This window comes from Mustelus asterias, chromosome 1 (genome assembly GCF_964213995.1).
Source record: "Mustelus asterias chromosome 1, sMusAst1.hap1.1, whole genome shotgun sequence".
Taxonomy (NCBI): Eukaryota; Metazoa; Chordata; class Chondrichthyes; order Carcharhiniformes; family Triakidae; genus Mustelus; species Mustelus asterias.
The window spans coordinates 56,440,898-56,462,616 of NC_135801.1; the positions used below are offsets into that span (position 1 = coordinate 56,440,898).

The 21,719-nt window shown below is 39.6% G+C and overlaps 1 protein-coding gene across 1 annotated transcript in view; it reads right to left on the bottom strand.

Annotated features, from left to right (window-relative positions):
* Nucleotides 1-21,719, bottom strand: part of lrba (LPS-responsive vesicle trafficking, beach and anchor containing) — a 901,160-nt gene that overhangs the window by 279,457 nt on the left and 599,984 nt on the right. The window contains exons 40-42 of the mRNA XM_078212471.1: nt 3,570-3,687; nt 2,452-2,554; nt 1,156-1,271 (exon numbers count right to left, since the gene is read on the bottom strand). Coding sequence (XP_078068597.1) covers nt 1,156-1,271; nt 2,452-2,554; nt 3,570-3,687 — 337 coding nt within the window. The remainder of the gene's footprint in view (nt 1-1,155; nt 1,272-2,451; nt 2,555-3,569; nt 3,688-21,719) is intronic.

Below are 21,719 nucleotides of genomic sequence, written 5' to 3' on the forward strand. Positions count from 1 at the left end.
AGTGATTAAAAACCATATGGGTTCCTGGATTTTAGAAACAGAGGCGTAGCACACAAAAGCAAAGGAAGTTACAATACATTGGTTTAGTCTCACCTGGAGTATTGTTCTGGGTATCACACTTTAAGAAGGGTGTGAAGGTTTCAGAGAGAGTACAGAAACAAAATGAGAATGGTTCCAGGGATGAGAGACTTGAGTTACGAGGACAGGGTGGAAAAGCTGGGGTTCTTCTCCTTAAAGAATAGAAGATTGAAAGGAGATTTGACACAGTTGTTCAAATTTATGAAAAATCTAGAGAGAGTAGATAGGGAGAAACTATTCTCCCTAAGATTATTCTCATAGTAGAAGGATTGAGAACTAGGGGACAACTTGGGGAAACTATTCTCATAGTAGAAGGATTGAGAACTAGGGGACACCAATTTAAGATGATTGGCAAAAGAACCAACAAGAAAAATATCTTTATGCAGCGAATGGTTAGGATCTAGAATGTACTGCATGAAAATTTGGGGACGGCAGATTCAATCATAACTTTCAAAACAGAACTGGAGAGACAAAAATGTAGCGATACAATGCAAGGGTGGGAGAGTGGGGCTTGCTGGATTGCTCTTGCAGACACCTGCACAGACATGATGGGCCAAATAGCCTGTTTCTATCCTGTAAGCATTCTATGATTCTATGAATGTGCTTTGCAATACTGTACTTACTTCTGTTCCTTATTTTAATTTTCCTATGCTGAGAGTTTATAGATGGTGAAATGGTGAAGGAGAATAAAGTACAATTAAATTTTCACTTTAATGTAACTGATGCTTGTCTTACAGTTTTAATATGTTTAAAATGCAATAGTCTACTATTTCCTTTTAAAGGGCAGTGGAAAATCAGATATTTTATATATTCCTTAAAGGTGAATTTTTTTTAGATTTCCCCCAGTTTCATGCTGGATGTTTTCCAACACACATACAGGGTCTGCTTTCAGAGCCAATTTGAACATCATCCTCAAAACATTTCAGACTCCAGTTTGGAGCCACTTTCATGTTGTAATATATTTGCCTCTTAGTTGCTATCATGCAGTTTTCAGAACCTTGTACCTAATTCCATACACTTTACAGTACATGATTTAACAGAACATTTCTCTAAATAAAATCTGTAGTATTTCTTTACCAGCTACTGTATTGAGGAACATGAGGTACTCAAAATTGGAAATTTCTCTCCTCTGCCAACGCTGCATCATATTGGACGCTTTGAAAAGTTGCCGTGGGCTAGCCAGGGTGATCCGTCTGCAGATCAGAGGGAAAATCAAAAACTATAAAAAATATTGTGGTATTACTTATTCCTTGGATCACAGTAAATGTATAGATTACACTAGTTATTTTATAAAAACATATTTTACAGTTTCACGTACTTAAAAAGCAAATTATAAATTAATTTTCCAACTGGACTAGTACAACCACTGCCCTTCTGTACTAGGTGATTTGATTCCAACCTCAGTAAACATACAAAATAGATTACAGTTGCTCAATTTCCACTTCCAGTTTGAATAAGGATGATCCAAGCTGAGCAATATTCTCACTCAGTTCAGGACAGATTAATTTCACGCAATGTTGAAATACTATTCCACAGTCTGCAGAAAAAATAAAATTACACTTGTCTCATGCAAAAATCAAATTCATTGTTTCTTTAAATTAAATAAAGAGTGGTGGCTTCTAATAGGTAGTATGTAATACTCTAGCAATCTGACCTGGTTTCCCGATGTTTCACTCTCAACCAGTTGCAATTTCACAACTAATGTGATTTCATGGCCACAATGTAAATGAATGGAATGAAAGAATACCACTAGGAAGTTCGTAGAACTTTCCATAGTTTTAATCATTCTGTTTAACTTTCCCAATACAAATTTAAAAGTCTCTCTCTCACGGCATCTGAAAACATTCAACACAAATAGAATGAAGCCTGACAAAAATTATGGTTGACAGCAACTGGAAATTGTCATATGGCATGATTCGCATTCTTCGTTACTTTTGAAAGGCAGTTTGCTCAGTTTCACAGCTGCGCTTAGTTCAATTAGTTCAACAAGGCCAAGTTGACACAATGCAGTGCCATTTTAGCACTGATTTATATATTTGGCATTATTATAGTATATGACAAAACTTTTAATGAATGAAACTTTTTTTGAGCAATAAAACAATTCCAATTTTGGTTTTGAGTCCTTGGTTCATCTCTGGACATATTAACACATACGGGGACATGTACGTCTATGAACCAAAACCATCGAACACAGAGCTGAATTTCTTTCTGCAACAATAAAATGAGCAATGATCCAGCACATTCTTCTATCTAAGTATATCTTTGATCAGTAAGTACATTAGTATTTACAAGAAAATACGAAAAAATGTGCTTTGAAAAATACTTTGTAATGATAACATAATAAAATATAACGGTACATTTTGAATAATATACCTGGTTTGGGGTAGCCCGAAACCTGTACCAACTCCAACACGGGGCAAACAGTGAACGACTTTCTTCGCTGTAGCTTGGTCTGGGAAGTTGAACATGACAGCAGCTGCCAAAGAAACAAACAATAAAGAAACATTTTTTGCATGACATCACCTCCTGTGATTTATATTGTATTTTTGTTTAATAGAACATCTCTTTGCAATTAGATATATAACAGATGCAGAATTGCAAGCCCCTTTGTCTACACATAAATCACAGTTTTCAATGGGCAACGGGTTATTTCCGCTTCTTTGCTGAAATCCATTCCCAAAAAAGATTTCCTGCTGCAAACATGACCATAGATTTAAACAAACTTTGCTGCATGGACATCATCACAAAGTTTGAGTTGTCTACTTTGGTGATTTTGTGGAAAAACGTGTCAAAATTTTAACTCGTGCAAGGTCAACAGATCCATTAACTATTTCACAGAAACAGAGTTTAGTTACAATACTATATTTTTTTTGGAGATATTCCAACACGTATGTTTATTATGAAATCTATACAATCCAAAGGCTCACTTTCAACTTGAATTTTAGAAATGTGAATTAATTCTGAACTTTGAAGAACAATTTGATTACCTGTCAAATGACTATATTTTTAAATAGGATAAGTTAAGTATCAAAATTTGTGGTTGCTTGTCTGTACCAGTGATTTTTACTAACCCAAACATCTTAATATGAAGGTATGCAATTTTCCAAAAAATTAAATTTGACAATCTCTATTGCAATTATTGGTTCAGGAATGGTAATTATGAAAGAAAATCTGATTGAGCTTATTGGGGATAAGCGCAAGGATCATTAGAATGGCAATCTTCAAGGTGAAAAATATACGAAATCACATCCACAACTACATCATGTTGCTCCTTCAGCAAAACAACTTGAATTTTAAATCATATGCACTAAATAGAACTTGATTTTCATTCTTTACTAAGAATGCTTTACCTACAAATCTCTCTCAAATCTCTCTGTTTAAACTCAGTTTAAAAGGAATAAATGTAACATCAGGCAATTTAAGCAGTTAAGCAGAAATATACCAGCTAAGAGAATTAATGTTCATGGACCATTTTAAAGAGTAAGACTTACTTCTATTGGCAATAAAAATTTCCAGTGCAGTATTCTGCAGCAGATACCGCCTGGAGAAAATAGCACGGATTTCGGTGAACAGCCATTTTCCATGAAGTCCTTCAGTATATGCCAAAATCTAGAGAAAAAGATGGAAACAAATTTCTAGCCATGAACAGAGAATAGATGTATGAACTGGTTCTAATAAGCTTCTATTTTTTTAATGAAAGCATATGAATAGTTCAACTGAAGAGTTGAAATGGATTCTATAGTTTCTCTCAAAGTTCAGTGAGATCACAGGAACAAATTGTTGAAGAATGTGATTTTCTGATGTATTTCATTTATGCTCTTCCATAAAAACTCTCATACATTGTATTTTTACTTATTAAGTAGCTCAGTATGTTGAAGCGTAAAAACCATGTGCACAAAAAGCACCCTAATAAAATTTTATGTACTACTAGTTTTTACTTATTGTAACATATGTTGCACCTGAATATCATATTAAATTTAAAATTATATTGACCAAAATACATGCACGCACGCACAACATCTTAAAATAGAAATACCTGCTGAGTCCACAGTCATACATTTACACCAAATTTAGTAGTATATACACTGTTAAACAATTAATATCTATAGTTTACTAACGCAACTGATGTAAAATAAAAAGAGAAATACAAACGAAATGCATTAAGCAGAATATGCATGGCAGATAGGCAGGCAGACCTAATGTTTGCAACTAAACTGTTCGAGGAATGACTCACAATGATGCATATAGATTAGCAAAAAGATGCTGAATTATTTATTTCACAAAGAAATGCTAGATTAGTATCTCATATTTTAATGTGTTAGTTTTTATAAACAACTCCTTCCTTTATGAAAAAGAATAAATGCAGTTTTTAGATTACAGTTTCAAAAATGAATTTTCACAAAATCACTTTTGGAGGAATGAATGGCAATGGGTTCTTATACTGATCAAAACCTTTTAATCCCATATACAGAAACGTTCAAAGCAATACGCTGCCTATGTAAAAGGTTAAGTATCATTTTGTCAGCTAAACCTAAACAAAAAACTGCAAATGAACTCGGCATAATCTCTCCATGGAATTAGTGGTTGTCAGAGTAACTCGTTACAATGCCTGTCATCTCAGCTGACACACACAGATGCTTAGTCTGCCTGCACAATTCAAACTAATCCTATCCTTAGCCTGAAACCACTTTGTGTCTTTGTTGCTCCAGTTTTGCCTTTTATTTTAAAGCCTAATTATGAAGGTGTTAAGGGACAACCGGATTGGGCCACTTTTCTGCCACTGAGTAGAAGAGAGCATTAATCAAAAATATTCAAATAGGACTAACAGGCGAAGAAGGCTCATGATAAGAGTTTCTTAAAGTACTCATTAAAACAAGGTGACAGTAGTGGGGAACAGCTGAGGCCTGGCTAAGCAAGTCTGATTCCTCTCTGGAATAGTATCTGCCTGATCTGCAGCTTCACATCAAAGTCTCTGGAGTTCAATTAAAACTGGATTAGGTGCAAACAGCCCATCTTTGGGACTTTTAGGTCTCGGGCACTCTCTCATTGACAGTACCCCAGATGACGGCCTCTGCCTTGACTGAACCAGTTGCCATAGAAACTGCATCACTGCCTTTGCTGTGCAATGGCATGCACAACATAACCATTTGAAAGGTGCAGTAAAGAAAAAAATGGTGCAACTTTTTAAAAAAGCGTTTGAGTGGGTGATCCTTTGCTTTTTACTGACAATTAGCTTGTTGAGGTGACAATGTTTGCATCCCATTTTACTCAACTAAAACAGTTACATTAAGACACTGTGCATACTATCTAAAATACAAGAAATGCAGTGGTAAATAAAGTTCAGTGATTTGAATACTACCTTAAAATTAAACATCAACATGTTTAATTCAATGTACTTCCCACCCCACCCCCAACCCCCATGAACTCAAAAAGCAGTTTGTGATTTCAGTATTTGTTTCGTTCTTTTGTTTAAACAGCGTGTTGAAACAATATCTGAGACAGGTGGCATGGAATCAGGTAAATGGCAAATACAGATTGTTCCTTAAAAAAAATGCCCATTGGCCAAACTGTTTTCTTATTGGGCCATGTTAATGGATTGCATGAAAAAAATCAAAGAAAGGACAAGTATAACGGAAAGATACCTACTCAACAGCACTTTCCAAGTGATTGATTTTTTCTTTGTAAATGGTTAGTCATAAATATCCATACCAGTAATGCAACAAAGATATACATCAAGTAATAAACTATTTAACTCAAAGATATGTGTCTTGTGACTTCTCTTTAATTCTCTTTAGTGTTCTACCAACGACAACAGAGAACTGCCAGAAAGCAGACCAGCATTCTCTGAGCATGTCCAATCCTATTTGGTTTCTTTAGCGCCCTCTTTCTAAAAAAACTCTAGAACTACTCATGAACAATAGCTATAATTCTTGTGAGATTAGTTTGCCATTTCATTTAAGTCAAATGCAAGGAATTTTTAATGATAATAATGATCAATTACTGGATATGCAGAACATAATAAAAACAGCAAGTGGTTCAATGTAGAGAAAATTAACATCAGTAATATTTCCGACATCTTCAAAGTAATCATGCATTTCAGCTTACATTGAAAGTATGATACTAAAATATCTTTGGCATTGAGAGTTATAAAACAGGATTGTGGAAGAATGAGTAGATTCCTCCCTGGGCACAGCTTAAGGGCTAAATATTCACAGCAAATTTATAATTAGGCTACAAACTCAATTTATCAGAGTAATTATTTCAATTTACTCTCATTGTTCCAGGCAATTCAATGTCAGGATTTAAAAAAAATTTAAAAGCAATGTGACCCATTTCCTCATTACTCAATCATTTTTTAAAAATCTGGTGTTTTCTCTTTCAATTACTGGTGGAGATGATAAACCAGCAACAAATGATATATCAAGTCATTTTATCTTATCGCTTAGAGGCTCAGTGACAATGAAGTTCATATTTCACTGGTTTCATTGAAGATTGTGAAAATTACTTGCCCCTTTGACCTCAAATTTCACTCTAAGACAGAAATTTCTCTTCTGCAAAGTAATGCAATTTTTCAGGTGTCAACCTTTAGCCCAGCTTTAAAAATTAATTTCATTTATATTAACCACGATATTGATATTTTCATGGGTTCCCTTAAGAACACTCTTTGATACATGAAGCACTGACTGGCAAATTGATGTCTCTAGGACAACCAAAACTATTTTATTCAATTCTGCCACATCAGACAGATTTATGACAGTCTGAAATTCTTATTTTGTAATATAATATTTGTGCTGGACGGATGCACCTCAGAGCCCCTTGCCTGTAAATAATTTAGAATGCCACTAGCTGGGACTTCCCCTTTTGCTCTCTGCTTCCATTTAAAATCGTGCTTAGAGAAAAATAGCCTCAAGATGTGACTGCCAAAAGAGCTACACTTTATTTGCATTTCTATGAGCAAACGAAGCTGATAAGGTTCATCAGACAAGGTACTGTGGCCTATTCGAATGAAGTTTAGATAAGTATGTGGGTCCCTTCAGAGCTACTTCACAAGAATCTCCCTAAATCTAAAAAAATGTCATCTCATCTCCCTGTTGGATTTTGATTGATTGCACCTCTTCCTTATGTTCATTAATCTCATCACCTTATCTTTTATACCACTTCATTTTACCAGAAAGGTAATAATAAAACCCTCATCCATTATCCTTTTACTGATCTATTCATGTGGAAATGGTTAATAACATGTTACAAATTGAGCTTCAATCACCTAATTTTCTATTTTGTCAAATGCACATTAGCTCAAAACCAAAAAAAAACAATTTGTTTCATGAAGATGAAGATCATTAGTGGTGACATTTGAAGTCAGCATTTCCAAGCTTTTTGATAAAATCATTCAAGTATCTGTTGATATCTAAACACAAGTTTGTTCCAATACAACAACCTTGTCATCAACCAAAACATCAGCAACACTAAACTAGGAGTAATGTAGAATGAACTGTGTCTCCTTTGTGAATTTATGGCTCATGTTAAATGATTAGCAAATAGAAGAAGGTAGTATCCACTCACCAATATTTCATGCATTGGAAATCAGAAAATGTTCCAATTATGAAGAAAGCGTGACTTGATAAATATAGACAGGTATTCCTAGTTTCATTTTAAAGTATTCTCCAGTGCTTTCATTTACAAATCAATTTGTATTTTAAACACTTCTCTTGATATTTTCCTATAGAAGCAGAGTGAAATAAACAACCTTCGTTTTTTCTGTAAATAAAGTAGAGCTGAATGTATAATCATACTATTCTGTAAATTGTTACAGCAAATAGATCTGAATATGTACAGTTCACCTGGTTGGGAATAGTCAAGGGATTGCAAATATAACAAGAGTGTTGGGGATTTAGTAAAGTCCCTTACTGTTGAATATTTGCATTTTGAGCAGTTCAATGCCGTTTTGAGCTGCTCTACAAAAAAGCATCAGTACATACTGTGAAATACCTCAGGAGACTTTGCTAGTGCTTGAAATAAAATGCACAAAACAAAACGTTTTTGCAACTTGCCATCCACAGAGCACTGATCAGGTAATTGGTCAGAAGGTTAAACAGTACTGGTGCAAGCTGCTTCATTAGATGCAACAGTCTTGCACTCATTATGCTACATTTTTTATAAAGCAAAGAACTCCAGTGTTACAGATCATTGGTTTGGTGCTGAAATAACTGCATCTTCATCTAGTGCTACTGACTGGCTTCTCTGCACTCCATATGCATTTCTTTACAATCAGACATGTCATTTCCCATCAGTAAATGAGTTCATCAAATTAATGAGCATTCACAGAAATCTGGCTTTTAATGAAAGCACGTACCCACTGTGGCATGGGCTCTGCCCCAGTGCTGCCAAAATGCAGTTGATGAAACCATGACACAAATTCTACAATACACTTTGCATGTCTCCTTCATCCAATTAATTCACTACAAAACGGTCTTACACCCTTGTTGTTTCTGTGCAATAGGTTAGAAACAGCAACACAACAGTGTTCTCAGAAAAAAAAATCAGTAGGTTGCTATGTTCAGCTAAATAAAAATTAAATCATCATGCATATCAGAGATTAAATCACGATTAAACTGTAAAATAGATTCATAAACTCCAAGAACGAGATAATTGACAGATCATTTTAGTGTGACAGAACAAACTTGCGATTCCATTTCAAATGTCTGTGAAGATCAACTATTGCCAACCTCCTCTGTACTCGTTTGCTAGAATATATTTGGATATATAGAATCATAGAGGTTTACAGCACGGAAAGAGGCCCTTTGGCCCAACTTGTCCATGCCGCCTTTTTTTTAAACCCCAAAGCAAGTTCCAATTGCCCGCATTTGGCCCATATCCCTCTATTCCCATCTTACCCATGTAACTGTCTAAATGCTTTTTAAAAGACAAAATTGTACCCGCCTCTGCTATTACCTCTGGCAGCTTGTTCCAGACACTCACCACCCTCTGTGTGAAAAAATTGCCCCTCTGGACCCTTCTGTATCTCTCCCCTCTCACCTTAAACCTATGCCCTCTAGTTTTAGACTCCCCTACCTTTGGGAAAATATATTGACTATCTAGCTGATCTGTGCCCCTCATTATTTTATAGACCTCTATAAGCTCACCCCTCAGCCTTCTACGCTCAAGAGAAAAAAGTCCTAGTCTATCCAGCCTCTCCTTTTAATTCAAACCATCAAGTCCTGGTAGCATCCTAGTAAATATTTTCTGCACTCTTTCTAATTTAATATCCTTTCTATAATAGGGTGACCAGAATTGTACACAGTATTCCAAGAGTGGTCTTACGCTGAAAGGATGCTGAAAGTCTGCAAAGGGATATAGATAATTTAAGTGAGTGGGCGAGAGTCTGGCAGATGGAGGACAATGTTCGTAAATGTGAGGTCATCCATTTTGGTAGGAATAACAGCAAAATGGACTAATAGCAGCATGCTGCTGTGCAGAGGGACCTGGGTGTCCTTGTTCATGAATCACAAGGAGTTGGTTTGAGGGTGCAGCAGGTAATTAAGAAGGCAAATGGAATTTTGTCCTTCATTGCTAGATGGATGGAGTTTAAAAACACCGAGGTTATGTTGCAGCTGTATAAGGTGCTGGTGAGGCCACACCTGGAGTACTGTGTACAGTTTTGGTCTCCTTACTTGAGAAAGGATATCCTGGCACTGGAGGGGGTGCAGAGGAGATTCACTAGGTTGATTCCGGAGTTGAGAGGGTTGGCTTATGAGGAGAGACTGAGTAGACTGGGGCTATACTCATTGGAATTCAGAAGAATGAGGGGAGATCTTATAGAAACATATAAGATTATGAATGGAATAGATAAAATAGAAGCAGGGAAGTTGTTTCCACTGGCGGGTGAAACTAGAACTAGGGGCCTAGCCTCAAAATAAGGGGAAGCAGATTTAGGACTGAGTTGAGGAAGAACTTCTTCACACAAAGGGTTGTGAATCTAAGGAATTCCCTGCCCAGTGAAGCAGTTGAGGGTACCTCATTGAATGTTTTTAAGGCAAGGATAGATAACTTTTTGAACAGTAAAGGAATTAAGGGTTATGGTGAGTGGACGGGAAAGTGGAGCTGAGTCCACGAAAAGATCTGCCATGATCTTATTGAATGGAGGAGCAGGCTCAAGGGGCCAGATGGCCTACTCCTGCTCTTAGTTCTTATGCTCTTACCAATGTCTTGTACAACTTCAACAAGACGTCCCAATTCCTGTATTCAATGTTCTGACCAATGAAACCAAGCATGCTGAATGCCTTCTTCACCACTCTGTCCACCTGTGACTCCATTTTCAAGGAACTATGAATCTGTACCCCTAGATCTCTTTGTTCTGTAACTCTCCCCAACACCCTACCATTAACTGAGTAAGTCCTGCTCTGGTTCAATCTACCAAAATGCATCACCTCGCATTTATCTAAATTAAACTCCATCTGCCATTCGTCAGCCCACTGGCCCAATTGATCAAGATCCCGTTGCAATCTGAGATAACCTTCTTCACTGTCCACTATGCCACAAATCTTGGGTTCATCTGCAAACTTACTAACCATGCCTCCTATATTCTCATCCAAATCATTAATATAAATGACAAATAACAGTGGACCCAGCACTGATCCCTCAGGCACACCGCTGGTCATAGGCCTCCAGTTTGAAAAACAACCCTCTACAACCACCCTCAGGCTTCTGTCATCAAGCCAATTCTGTATCCATTTAGCTACCTCACCCTGGATCCTGAGAGATTTAATCTTATGCAACAACCTACCATGCGGTACCTTGTTAAAGGTCTTCTTGCTAAATCCATGTAGACAACATTAACTGCACTGCCTTTATCTACCTTCTTGGTTACCCCTTTAAAAAACTCAATCAAATTTGTGAGAGATGATTTTTTCACTCACAAAGCCATGTTGACTGTCCCTAATCAGTCCTTGCGTCCCTAAATGCCTGTAGATCTTGTCTCTCAAAATACCTTCCAACAACTTACTGTCGTACTGGCCTGTAGTTCCCAGGCTTTTCTCTGCAGCCCTTTTTAAATCAAGGCACAACATTTGCCACCCTCCAATCTTCAGGCACCTCACCTGTGACTATCGATGATTCAAATATCTCTGCCAGGGGACCCGCAATTTCCTCCCTAGCCTCCCACAATGTCCCGGGATACATTTCATCAGGTCCTGGGGATTTATCTACCTTGATGCTCTTTAAGTTCCAGCACCTCCTTCTCTGTAATATGTACACTCCTCAAGACATCACTATTTAATTCCCCAAGTTCCCTAACAACCATGTTTTTCTCAACAGTAAATGCTGATGAGAAATATTCACTTAGGATCGCACCTATCTCTTGTGGATCCGTACATGTGCATATATAAATATATATGCTTATGTATATATCCACACATATTCATGCACATAATATAAAATAGAATATTACAGTCTGAGAGAGTGAGTGTCAAAGGTAACTGGAAATAGAGGAGGGCTGAGTATAATTCTTATTTCACCTGACATGTACAAGTACACACAATTTCTAACTGCTCAGTAGTGGAAACCCTGGTTGATTATATTTCCATTCCTTGACATAAGATGCTGGGGCCAATTCCTGCCCAGTTAGGATTCGTAGAATCATAGAAGTTTACAGCATATAAAGAGGAATTCACCCCAATGCATCTCTGCCAACAGAAAATGAGAGATCTACTTTCCAACTCTTGAACCATAGTCCTGAAGATTATGGCACTTCCAAGTTCATATCCAAGAGCTTTGTAAATGTGACAAAGACTTCAGTTCTGGCATACTTTCAAGCACCAAGTTCCAGATCCTCACCAACCAAAAAATAATTCTCAATTCCCCCCAAATCCTTTGATCACTTTCCTTAAATTTATGTCCACTGGTTATTAACCTCTCTCCTAACAGAAATAGATCATTCCTAACCATGCCATCCAGGTCCCTCAAGTTAAAACACCTCAATCAACTCTCCCTTCATCCTCCTCTGTTCCGAAGAAAACAATCCAAACATATCCAACCTTTCCTCACAGCTAAAATTTTCCATTCCTGGTAACATCCTGGTAAATTTTGGCTGTACCCTCGAGTGTGATCACCTCCATTCTTTAATATGGTGACCAGAACTGTTTGCAGTATTCCACCTATGGCCTAACCAGTGTTTTATACAGTTACGGCTTCTGCTCTTATATTGTATGCCTTGGATGATAAAGCATCCTGCTTGCCTTTTAATTAACGATCTTATCTACCTGCTCTAGTACCTTCAGAGACCTGCAGTCATGTACTTTGAAATCCTTCTGCTCAGTTACACTTCTCAATATCCAACCAGTTATTGTTCATTCCCTGCATTGCTTGTTCTTCCCAAGTGAATATCATCATACTTCTCTGGATTGAATTCCATTTGCCACTTATCTGCACATCTGATTACTCCATTGATATTTCCCTCTAGTCTACAATTTTGTTTATAATTGGTTCATGGGATGTGAGCATCACTGGTAGGGCAGGCATTATTGCCCATCCCTTGAGAAGGTGATGGTGAGCTACCTTCTTGAACCACTGCAATCCATGTGGTTTAGGTATACCCACATTGCTGTCAAAAAGAGGGGTCCTGGATTCTGACCCAGCAACAGTGAAGGAATGGCAATATACTGGTAGTTCCAAGTCATGATGGTGAGTGACATGGAGAGATCTGCATGTAATTATGTTTCCATTCATCTGCTACCCTTGTCCTTCTAGGTCAGAGATTTCACGGGTTTGAAAGGTTCTATCGAAGGAGGCCTGACAAGTTTCTACAGTGAGTCTTGTAGATGGTACACACTGCTACCCTTGATACTGAAGTGTGTGAATGTTTCCAATGGCGAATGGTGTGCCAATCCAACAGTGTGCTTTGTCCTGGATGGTGCTGAGCTTCTCGAGTCTTGGTGCTGCACATATCCAGGCATGTGGAGAGTACATCATATGATTTCTGACTTGCGCCTTGTGGGATTGTGGAATGGCTTTGGAGAAAGATGAGCTAAGTTACGCACCACAGAAATCCCAGCCTCTGGCCTGTTCTTACTGCCACAGTATTTATATAGTTGGTCCAGTTCAGTTTCTGCTCAGTAGTAACCCCCAGTATGTTAATGGTGGGGGATTCAGCAATGGCAACACAATTGAACATCAGGGTTAAATTAACACTGGTTAATTTCTGACATTTAAGGCACAATTAATATTTGTGCAACATATCAGGCTAATCCTGCATGTTGTCCAGGTCTTGTTGGATGTGTGCATGGACTGCTTCAGTATCTGTGGAGCAGGAATTTCACTGAACATCATACAATCATCAGCAAACATCTCCTCTTCTGACCTTATGATGGAGGAAAGGATATTGATGAAGCAGTTAAAGATGGCTGGGCTTGGGACATTACCCTGATGAACTCTAGTAGCAACGTTTGGGTCTGAGGGGATTGGCCTCAACAAACACAGTTACCTTCCTTTATGCTAGGCATGACTCCAAGCAGCAGGAGTTGTCCCCAATTCACACTGATTCCACTTCTGCAAGGGCTCCAAGATGCCAAACTTGTTGAAATGCTGTCTTTAAGTCAAAAGCAGTCACTCTCACCTCACCATGTGTTCTACTCTTCTGTCCCCATTGGGATGACAATGCAGGGCAAGGAAATAGTGGGGTACTGCATCGGGTTGGCACTCCAATGCATTCCTGCTGCCACAAAGTTTTCCCAGCAGCAAGCAGGAAGACTGATCGTCTGGATGCTGAACAGAAGCAGACAACATATTAACCTATTTAAGGCTCCGATTACAGGCAATTCAGAGGGCCTACTAATAGGAGCAGCCCCCAGTGTATGCGGAGGCCACCAGCTCCATGGGAGTGGCCTCCTTGTGCTTGTCCGGGCGACTATGATCAACCGGAGCCATAGATTCCAGGATCTTAAGTGGGAGCAAAAGAAGAAAACGCAACCCCACCAACCAATGAGTCATTTGCTTAGCTGCCAAAATTTTAATTTTAAACCTAACCCTCAAAAGGTGCTTTCAAGTTGAGCTGCACTCCCCACCTGCCTCAACAGTGCCCCTTTCGCCCAGTGGGGCTGCCAAACTTTCAGAGCTGCTGGCCCTCTAATTGCACTGCTGGTATTGGGAACCCACTCACTGTCCTTAATTGGTCCTGATGTCTGAATAAAGTTTATTTATTAGTGTCACAAGTAGACTTACATTAACACTGCAATGAAATTACTGTGAAAATCCCCTGGTCGCCACATTCTGGCGCCTGTTCGGGTACATTGAGGGAGAATTTAGCATGGCCAGTACACCTAACCAACACTGTTTCAGACTGTAGGAGGAAACCGGAGCACCCGGAGGAAACCCACGCAGACACGTGGAGAACATGCAGATGCCTCACAGACGGTGACCCAAGCCGGGAACTGAACCCAGGACCCCGGCACTGTAAGGCAGCAGTGTTCAACCAAATTCAAATTTGAATTCAAAAGGCGGCACGGTAGCACAGTGGTTAGCACTGCTGCTTCACAGCTCCAGGGACCTGGGTTCGATTCCCGGCTTGGGTCACTGTCTGTGTGGAGTTTGCACATTCTCCTCGTGTCTGTGTGGGTTTCCTCCGGGTGCACCGGTTTCCTCCCACAGTCCAAAGATGTGCGGGTTAGGTTGATTGGCCATGCTAAAAAATTGTCCCTTAGTGTCCTGAGATGCGTAGGTTAGAGGGATTAGCGGGTAAATATGTAGGGATGTGGGGGCAGGGCCTGGGTGGGATTGTGGTTGGTGCAGACTCGATGGGCCCAATGGCCTCTTTCTGCACTATAGGGTTTCTATGATTCTATTCTATGATTCCACCATCTGCCATGACGGGATTTGAACCCGTGTCTTCAGATCTTGCCCTAGGTCTCTGGATTACTAGTCCAGTGACAATACCACTGCGCCACCATTGAAAATTAGCTAGCTAAGAGGAAGCAAATAGTAGGCATAAATGGGTGTTTTCCAGGTTAGCAAAATGTAACAATCCACAGTGCTGGGACCTCAACTGTTTACAATATATATATAAATGACTTGGCTAAAGCGATTGAAGAAATGGTTACCAAATTTGTTGATGATAAAAAGATGAATAGTAGAGTAAGTTGTAAAGAGGGCATAAGGAGGCTTCAAGAAAATATAGATAGGCTATGGAAAGTGAGCAAAGATCTGGCAAATGGAGTATAATGTCAGAAAATGTGAAATTGTCTATTTTGGCAGGAAAAAAAGTATATTATCCAAAAGGTGAAAGATTGCAGAGTTCTGAGGTACAGAGGGACCTGGTTGCCCTAGTGTACGAATAAGAAAAAACTAGCATGCAGCTACAGCAAACTAGGAAAGCTAATAGGTTGTCATTTATTGCGAGGGGAACTGAATACAAAATTAGGAAGATTATGCTTCAGTTGTACTGGTAAGACTGCATTTGGAGTACTGTGTTCTGTATTGGTCATCTTAGTTAAGTAAAGATGTAAATACATTAGAACCAGTTCAGGAAAGGTTTATCAGACCAATAACTGGAATGATGGGTTGTCTTATGGAGAAAGGTTGGACAGGTTAGGCTAGCATCCAATGCAGTTTACAAGAGCGAGAGGCGACTTGATTGAATAACATAAGAACTTGAGAGATCTTGACAGGGTGTATGTAGAGGATTTTTCCTTTTGTGGGAGAATATAGAACTAGGTGCTACTGTTTAAAAATAAAGGGTCACTCATTTAAAACAGAGAGGAGCTGAAATGCTTTCATTCAAGAAGGTCGTGAGTCTCTAGAACTGTCTTCCTGAAAAGGTTGTGGATATTTTTAAGCCAGTGGTGGGTGGATAGATTCTTGGTAAGCAAGGGGGCAATACATGATTGGGAGTCGGCGGGTGCAGATTTTAAGATTATTAGCAGATTAGCCATGATTTTATTAATTGGTAGAGCAGACTTGATCAACAGAATGGCCTACCCCTGTTCCTTGTTCATGTGCCATGTTATTAGGAAAGTTTTGATTAATAACGAGAAGTGCCTTACAACATTTGCTACATTAAAGGTATTACAGAACTACAAGTTGTTGTTGTATATGTGGCATTACATGTATGAAATGAAACCCTAAAACCCCAGTTTTCCTTGAACATGAAAACTTGGACAAGTAATTCATGTCTTACTAAACTGGTTGAATTTTTTGAAAAGGTGACAGGCATGTTAGAAAAGAATGCATGTGGAAGTTGACTGTATGGCCTTCCAGAGGCACTTGATGAGGTTCCACGTGAGATTTAATCAAAAATGATTGTGCTTGGAGTTAAAGGTAACTTTGTGACATAGCAATTGGTTAGAAGACAGAGTAGGAATTAAGGGAGGATTCCTTGACTGGGATTTCACAAGTGTTCGGATCAGTTTTAGAGCTTAAGTTTTTCACCATATATTCAAATTAATTGGATGAAGGAATAAGAAGTTGTATATCTGAGTCTTCAGCCAATTCGATTCACTCCACATGATATCAAGAAACATTTGGAGGCACTGGATACTGCAAAGGCAATGGGCTCTGATAATATTCCGGTAACAGTACTGAAGATTTGTGCTCCAGAACTTACCATTCCCCTAACCAAATTCTTCCAGTACAATTACAACACTGGCATCTACCTGACAATGTGGAAAATTGCCCAGATACATCCTGTATACAAAAAGCAGGACAAATCTAACCCAGCCAATTACCACCCAATCAGTCTACTCTCAATCATCAGTAAAATGATGGAAGGGGTCATCAACAGTGCTATTGAGCAGCACCTGCTCAGCAATAACCTGCTCAGTGGCGCCCAGTTTGGGTTTTGCCAGGGTCACTCAGCTCCTGACCTCACTGCAACTTTGGTTCAAACATGGACAAAAGAGTTCAATTCCAGAGATGAGGTGAGAGTGACAGCCCTTGACATGGAGGCCACATTCGACCGAGTATGGCATCAAGGAATCCTAGCAAAACTGGAATCAATGGGTATCAGGGGGCAAACTCTCTGCTGATTGGAGTCATACCTGGTACATAGGAAGATGGTTGTGGAGGATCAGTCATCTTAAATCCAGGACATCTCTGCAGGAGTCCCTCAGGGTAGTGTCCTAGGCCCAACCATCTTCAGCTGCTTCATCAATAACCTTCCCTCTGTCATAAGGTCAGAAATGGGGATGTTCACCAATGATTGCATAATGTTCAGCACCATTCACCACTCCTCAGATACTGAAGCAGTCCATGTTCAAATGCAACAAGATCTGGACAATATCCAGGTTTGGGCTGACAAGTGGCAAGTAACATTTGCGCCACACAAATGCCAGGCAACGACCATCACCAATAATAGATACTCTAACCACCGCCACTTGACATTCAATGGTGTTACCATCACTGAATCCCCCACTGTCAACATCATTGGGGTTACCATTGAGCAGAAACTCAACTGGACTCGCCACATAAACACAGTGGCTACAAGAGCAGGACAGAGACTAGAATCATAGAATCCCTATAGTGCAGAAGGAGGCCATTTGGCCCACTGAGTCTACACTGACTCTCTGACAAAGTGTCTTACCCAGGCCCTCTCCCTTGCCTCAGACTGTAACCCCACATTTATCATGGCTAATCCATCTAACCTATACATCTTGGGACACTAAGGGGCAATTTCCCAGGGCCAATCCACCTAAACTGCAGATCTTTGGAGGGTGGGAGGAAACCAGAGCACCTGGAGAAAACCCACGCAGACACAGGGAGAATGTGCAAATTCCACACAGTCACCCAAGGCCGGAATTGAATCCAGGTCCCTGACATTGGGAGGCAGCAGAACTAACCACTGTGCCACCCTAAAAATTCCACCAGATGCTGTAGTGGGATTTGAACCCAGTTCCCCAAAGCATTAACCTGGGCCTTTGGATTACTATTCCAGTGGCATTACTACTATACCACTGTCTCTCCCCAGGCTAGGAATACTGCAGTGAGTAACTCACCTCCTGACTCCCCAAAGCCTGTCCAACATCTGCAAGGCACAAGTCAGGAGTGTAATGAAATACTCCCTACTTGCCTGGATGGGTGCAGCTCCAACAACACTCAATAAACTTGACACTATCCAGGACAAGCAGCCTGCTTGATTGACACGAAATCCACAAACATCCACTCCCTCCACCACCGACACTCAGTAGCAGCAGTGTATACTACCTACACGATGCACTGCAGCAATTCACCAAAGATCCTTAAACAGCACTTTCCAAACTCATGATGACTTCCATCTAAAAGGACAAGGGCAGCAGATACATGGGAACACCACCACCTGCAAGTTGCTCTCCAAGCCACTCACCATCCTGACTTGGAAATATATCATCATTCCTTCACACTCGCTGGGTCAAAATCCTGGAATTTCCTCCCTAACGGCATTATGGGTCAACCCACAACACATGGACTGTGCAGCGATTCAAGAAAACAGCTCAACACCGTCTTCCCAAGGTCAACCAGGGATGGGCAATAAATACTGGCCAGCCAGCGACGTCCATGTCCCATGAATGAATATAAAGAAAATTGAAGAGACGAAATAGTGCACTTAGAGTTCAGGATGTTCAGCGGCTTGATAGAGTACGTTGTGCTACTTGTAGAAGAGTCAGAGTCATACAGTACAGGAAGAGGGCCTTCGGCCCATGGAGTCTGCACTGACAAAACTACGCTAATCTACATTAATCCCACTTTCCAGCATTTGGCCCATAGCCTTGAATGTTATGACATTTCAAATGCTCATCAAAGTACTTTTTAAAGATTGTGAGGTTTCCCACCTCTACTACCCTTCCCAGGCAGTACATTTCAGAATCCCACCATCCCCTGGGTAAAAATATTTTTCCTCAAATCCCCTTTAAACGTCCTGTCCCTCATCTTAAAAATAATGTCCCCTCATTATTGACCTTTCAACTAAGGGGACAGTGGCTTCCTATCCACCGTGTCCATACACCTCACAATGTTATACACCTCAATCAGGTCCCCCTTCAGCCTTCTCTGCTCTAAAGAAAACAACCTGAGCCTATCCAGCCTCTCTTCATGGTTCAAATACTCCATCCCAGGAAACATCTTGGTGATTCTCCTCTGCACCCTCTCCAGTACAATTACCTCCTTCCTATCATGAGACCACCACAACTGCGCACAGTACTCCAGTTGTGACCTAACCAAAGATTTGTTCAACTTCAACATGACCTCACTGCTCACCTATGTCCATGGCTGATAAAGGTCAGTATCCCATATGCTTTCTTAGCTACCCTATTAACCTGTCCTGCTGTCTCCACGCATCTGTGGACAAGCACCCAGATCTCTGTTCCTCTGAGCTTCCTATTGTCCTGCCATTCGAGTATTCCCTTGTCATGTTACTCCTTTCAAAGTGCATCACTTTGCACTATAAGGGTTAAATTCCATCTGCCACTGAGCTGCCCATCCCATCAACCCATTTATATCTTCATGCAACCTAAGACCTTCTTTCTCCCTATTAACCACCCTGGTAAAATCTGTTTCATCCATAAACTTACATATCATTCCCCCCCCCACATTCTCCTCTATAGAGGAGAATTGGGGGTGGGGGGGGGGAATGGTATGTAAGTTTATGGTATATATACCATGAACAATAAGGGACCTGGCACTGATCCCTGTGGTACGCCATTGGACACTGACCTCCAGTGACACAAACAGCTTCTACCACCACCCTCTGTCTCCTACCAGTAATGATGTTCCTACCAGTAAGCCAGTTTTGGATCCATCTTGCCAGGTTACCTTGGATCCCATGTGCTTTTACCTTCTTTATCCCCATGTAGGATCTTGTCAAAGGTTTTGCTGGAATCCAAATAGACTATATCAACTGCACTACCCTCATCTACACACCCAGTCACCTCCTCGAAAAATTCAATCAAATTCATTGGGCATGACCTCCCTCTAACAAAGCCATACTGACTATTCCCGATCAAACCTTGCCTCTCCAAATAGAAATCAATTTTCTCCTTCAGAATTTTTTCCAATAGTTTCCCTACCACGGATTTGAGAATCACTGTTCTGTAATTCCCTGGCTTATCTCTTCTTGAACCACCCTTCTTGAAAAGTGGAACCACATTAGGTATCCTTCAATCCTCTGACACCTCCCTGAACAGAGAGGAATTAAAAATTTGGGTCCTCCCTTGCCTCCCACAGCAGCCTGGGATGCAACCCATCCGGACCTGGGGATTTGTTCATTTTTAAGCCTGCCAAATCTTCCTCACTCCCTATGTCAAACTGTTCAAGAATCTCACAGTCCCTCTACCTGAATTCTACATCCTCCCCTCCCAAGTGAAGAAAGAAAACAAAGAGAAAAAGGAGGAGTCAAGGTGATGGCAAGTTTGCAAATTATCTGTAATTTAAAAAAAACATTCTTTTGAGGATGTGGAGTAAGACAGACTGCCACAAAGGCTATTTTTCAGAATGTAACTGATGTCATTTATTTCTTGGTGTAATGTGATTAGGGTGAAAATTTGAAATGTGAGAGTAAAGTTTATAAAATAATTAACAAAAAAGTAAAAACTAACCAAAATAACCAATAAGACAAAAATAAAGATTTAATGGAAAACAAAATTATTAGATTTGACAATCAGGAGTGATTGAAGAAATTTTATGATAAATAAATGCAGTGCACATAGACAGATCATCTCAAATATGTACATTTGAAAGATAAACCCTGTCTCCCATTTTGTTCCAGGATATTAGTCACTTTGACATCTTGCAGTGTCTATATGTAGTGGGCACTGAAGGTTTCGTAGAATATTTCTGATTTTTTTTTAATGCCTCAGTGAGTTTGGAGTTAATTGGAACAGAAACTAAGCCTTTAATGCACTGAATCATCAAAATTAAGCCAGTACACTATATTCTTATAAAAAGACAAATGGTTCATGAGACCTCAAAGCAACAACAAAGCAGCAACTTGCTTCAAGCAATGACTAAGAATAGGCTTACAAACTAGATAGATCCTCATTTCTATGTTTGATTAAAATCTTCATAGGGGACCACAAAGTAGTCAAAACTGTTAGGTTACCTCAACGAAGCAAACCTTTTTAAATTGGACAAAGGTTGATTTTTAAAAATAACACATTTCCCACATACAATGATCATGTTTAATGGGAGGATTTTCCCACAGATCAGTGTATGCAATTTTAGCTTTACATTCAAACAGTTTTAACCTTCTGAGCTGTGGGCAACATTGGTCAATTATGGATAAATCAGAATAAAAGAGGGATAAAGATAACATAAATGAAGAGATGATGACCGTGAAATTTGAGAGACATACGCAAATTGGGTTATCTTTCCTGGCCTTAACCTTGTGATCTATGCATAATCGCTACTTTGTAGGGCGATGAAATTTTACTCATACTAAGCACTCCTACTTCTTAAGTACTTGCTGTAGAAATTAATTTATAAATTGTCCCATTATCAATCATTATCTTATTTTTCTCTGCCTTTGTTCACATTCACTCTGGTTCGAGAATTGCATTCCCCTGGAGTTCCACAATTGCTAATAAGTAAACGTGTTCTAATCCTTGTATTATTGAGGCTTTAATTGGATTGGAGTCGGGGTGGGGTATAAAATAGACTCTATTCAGTCAATAGGACTGTAGCCTTAG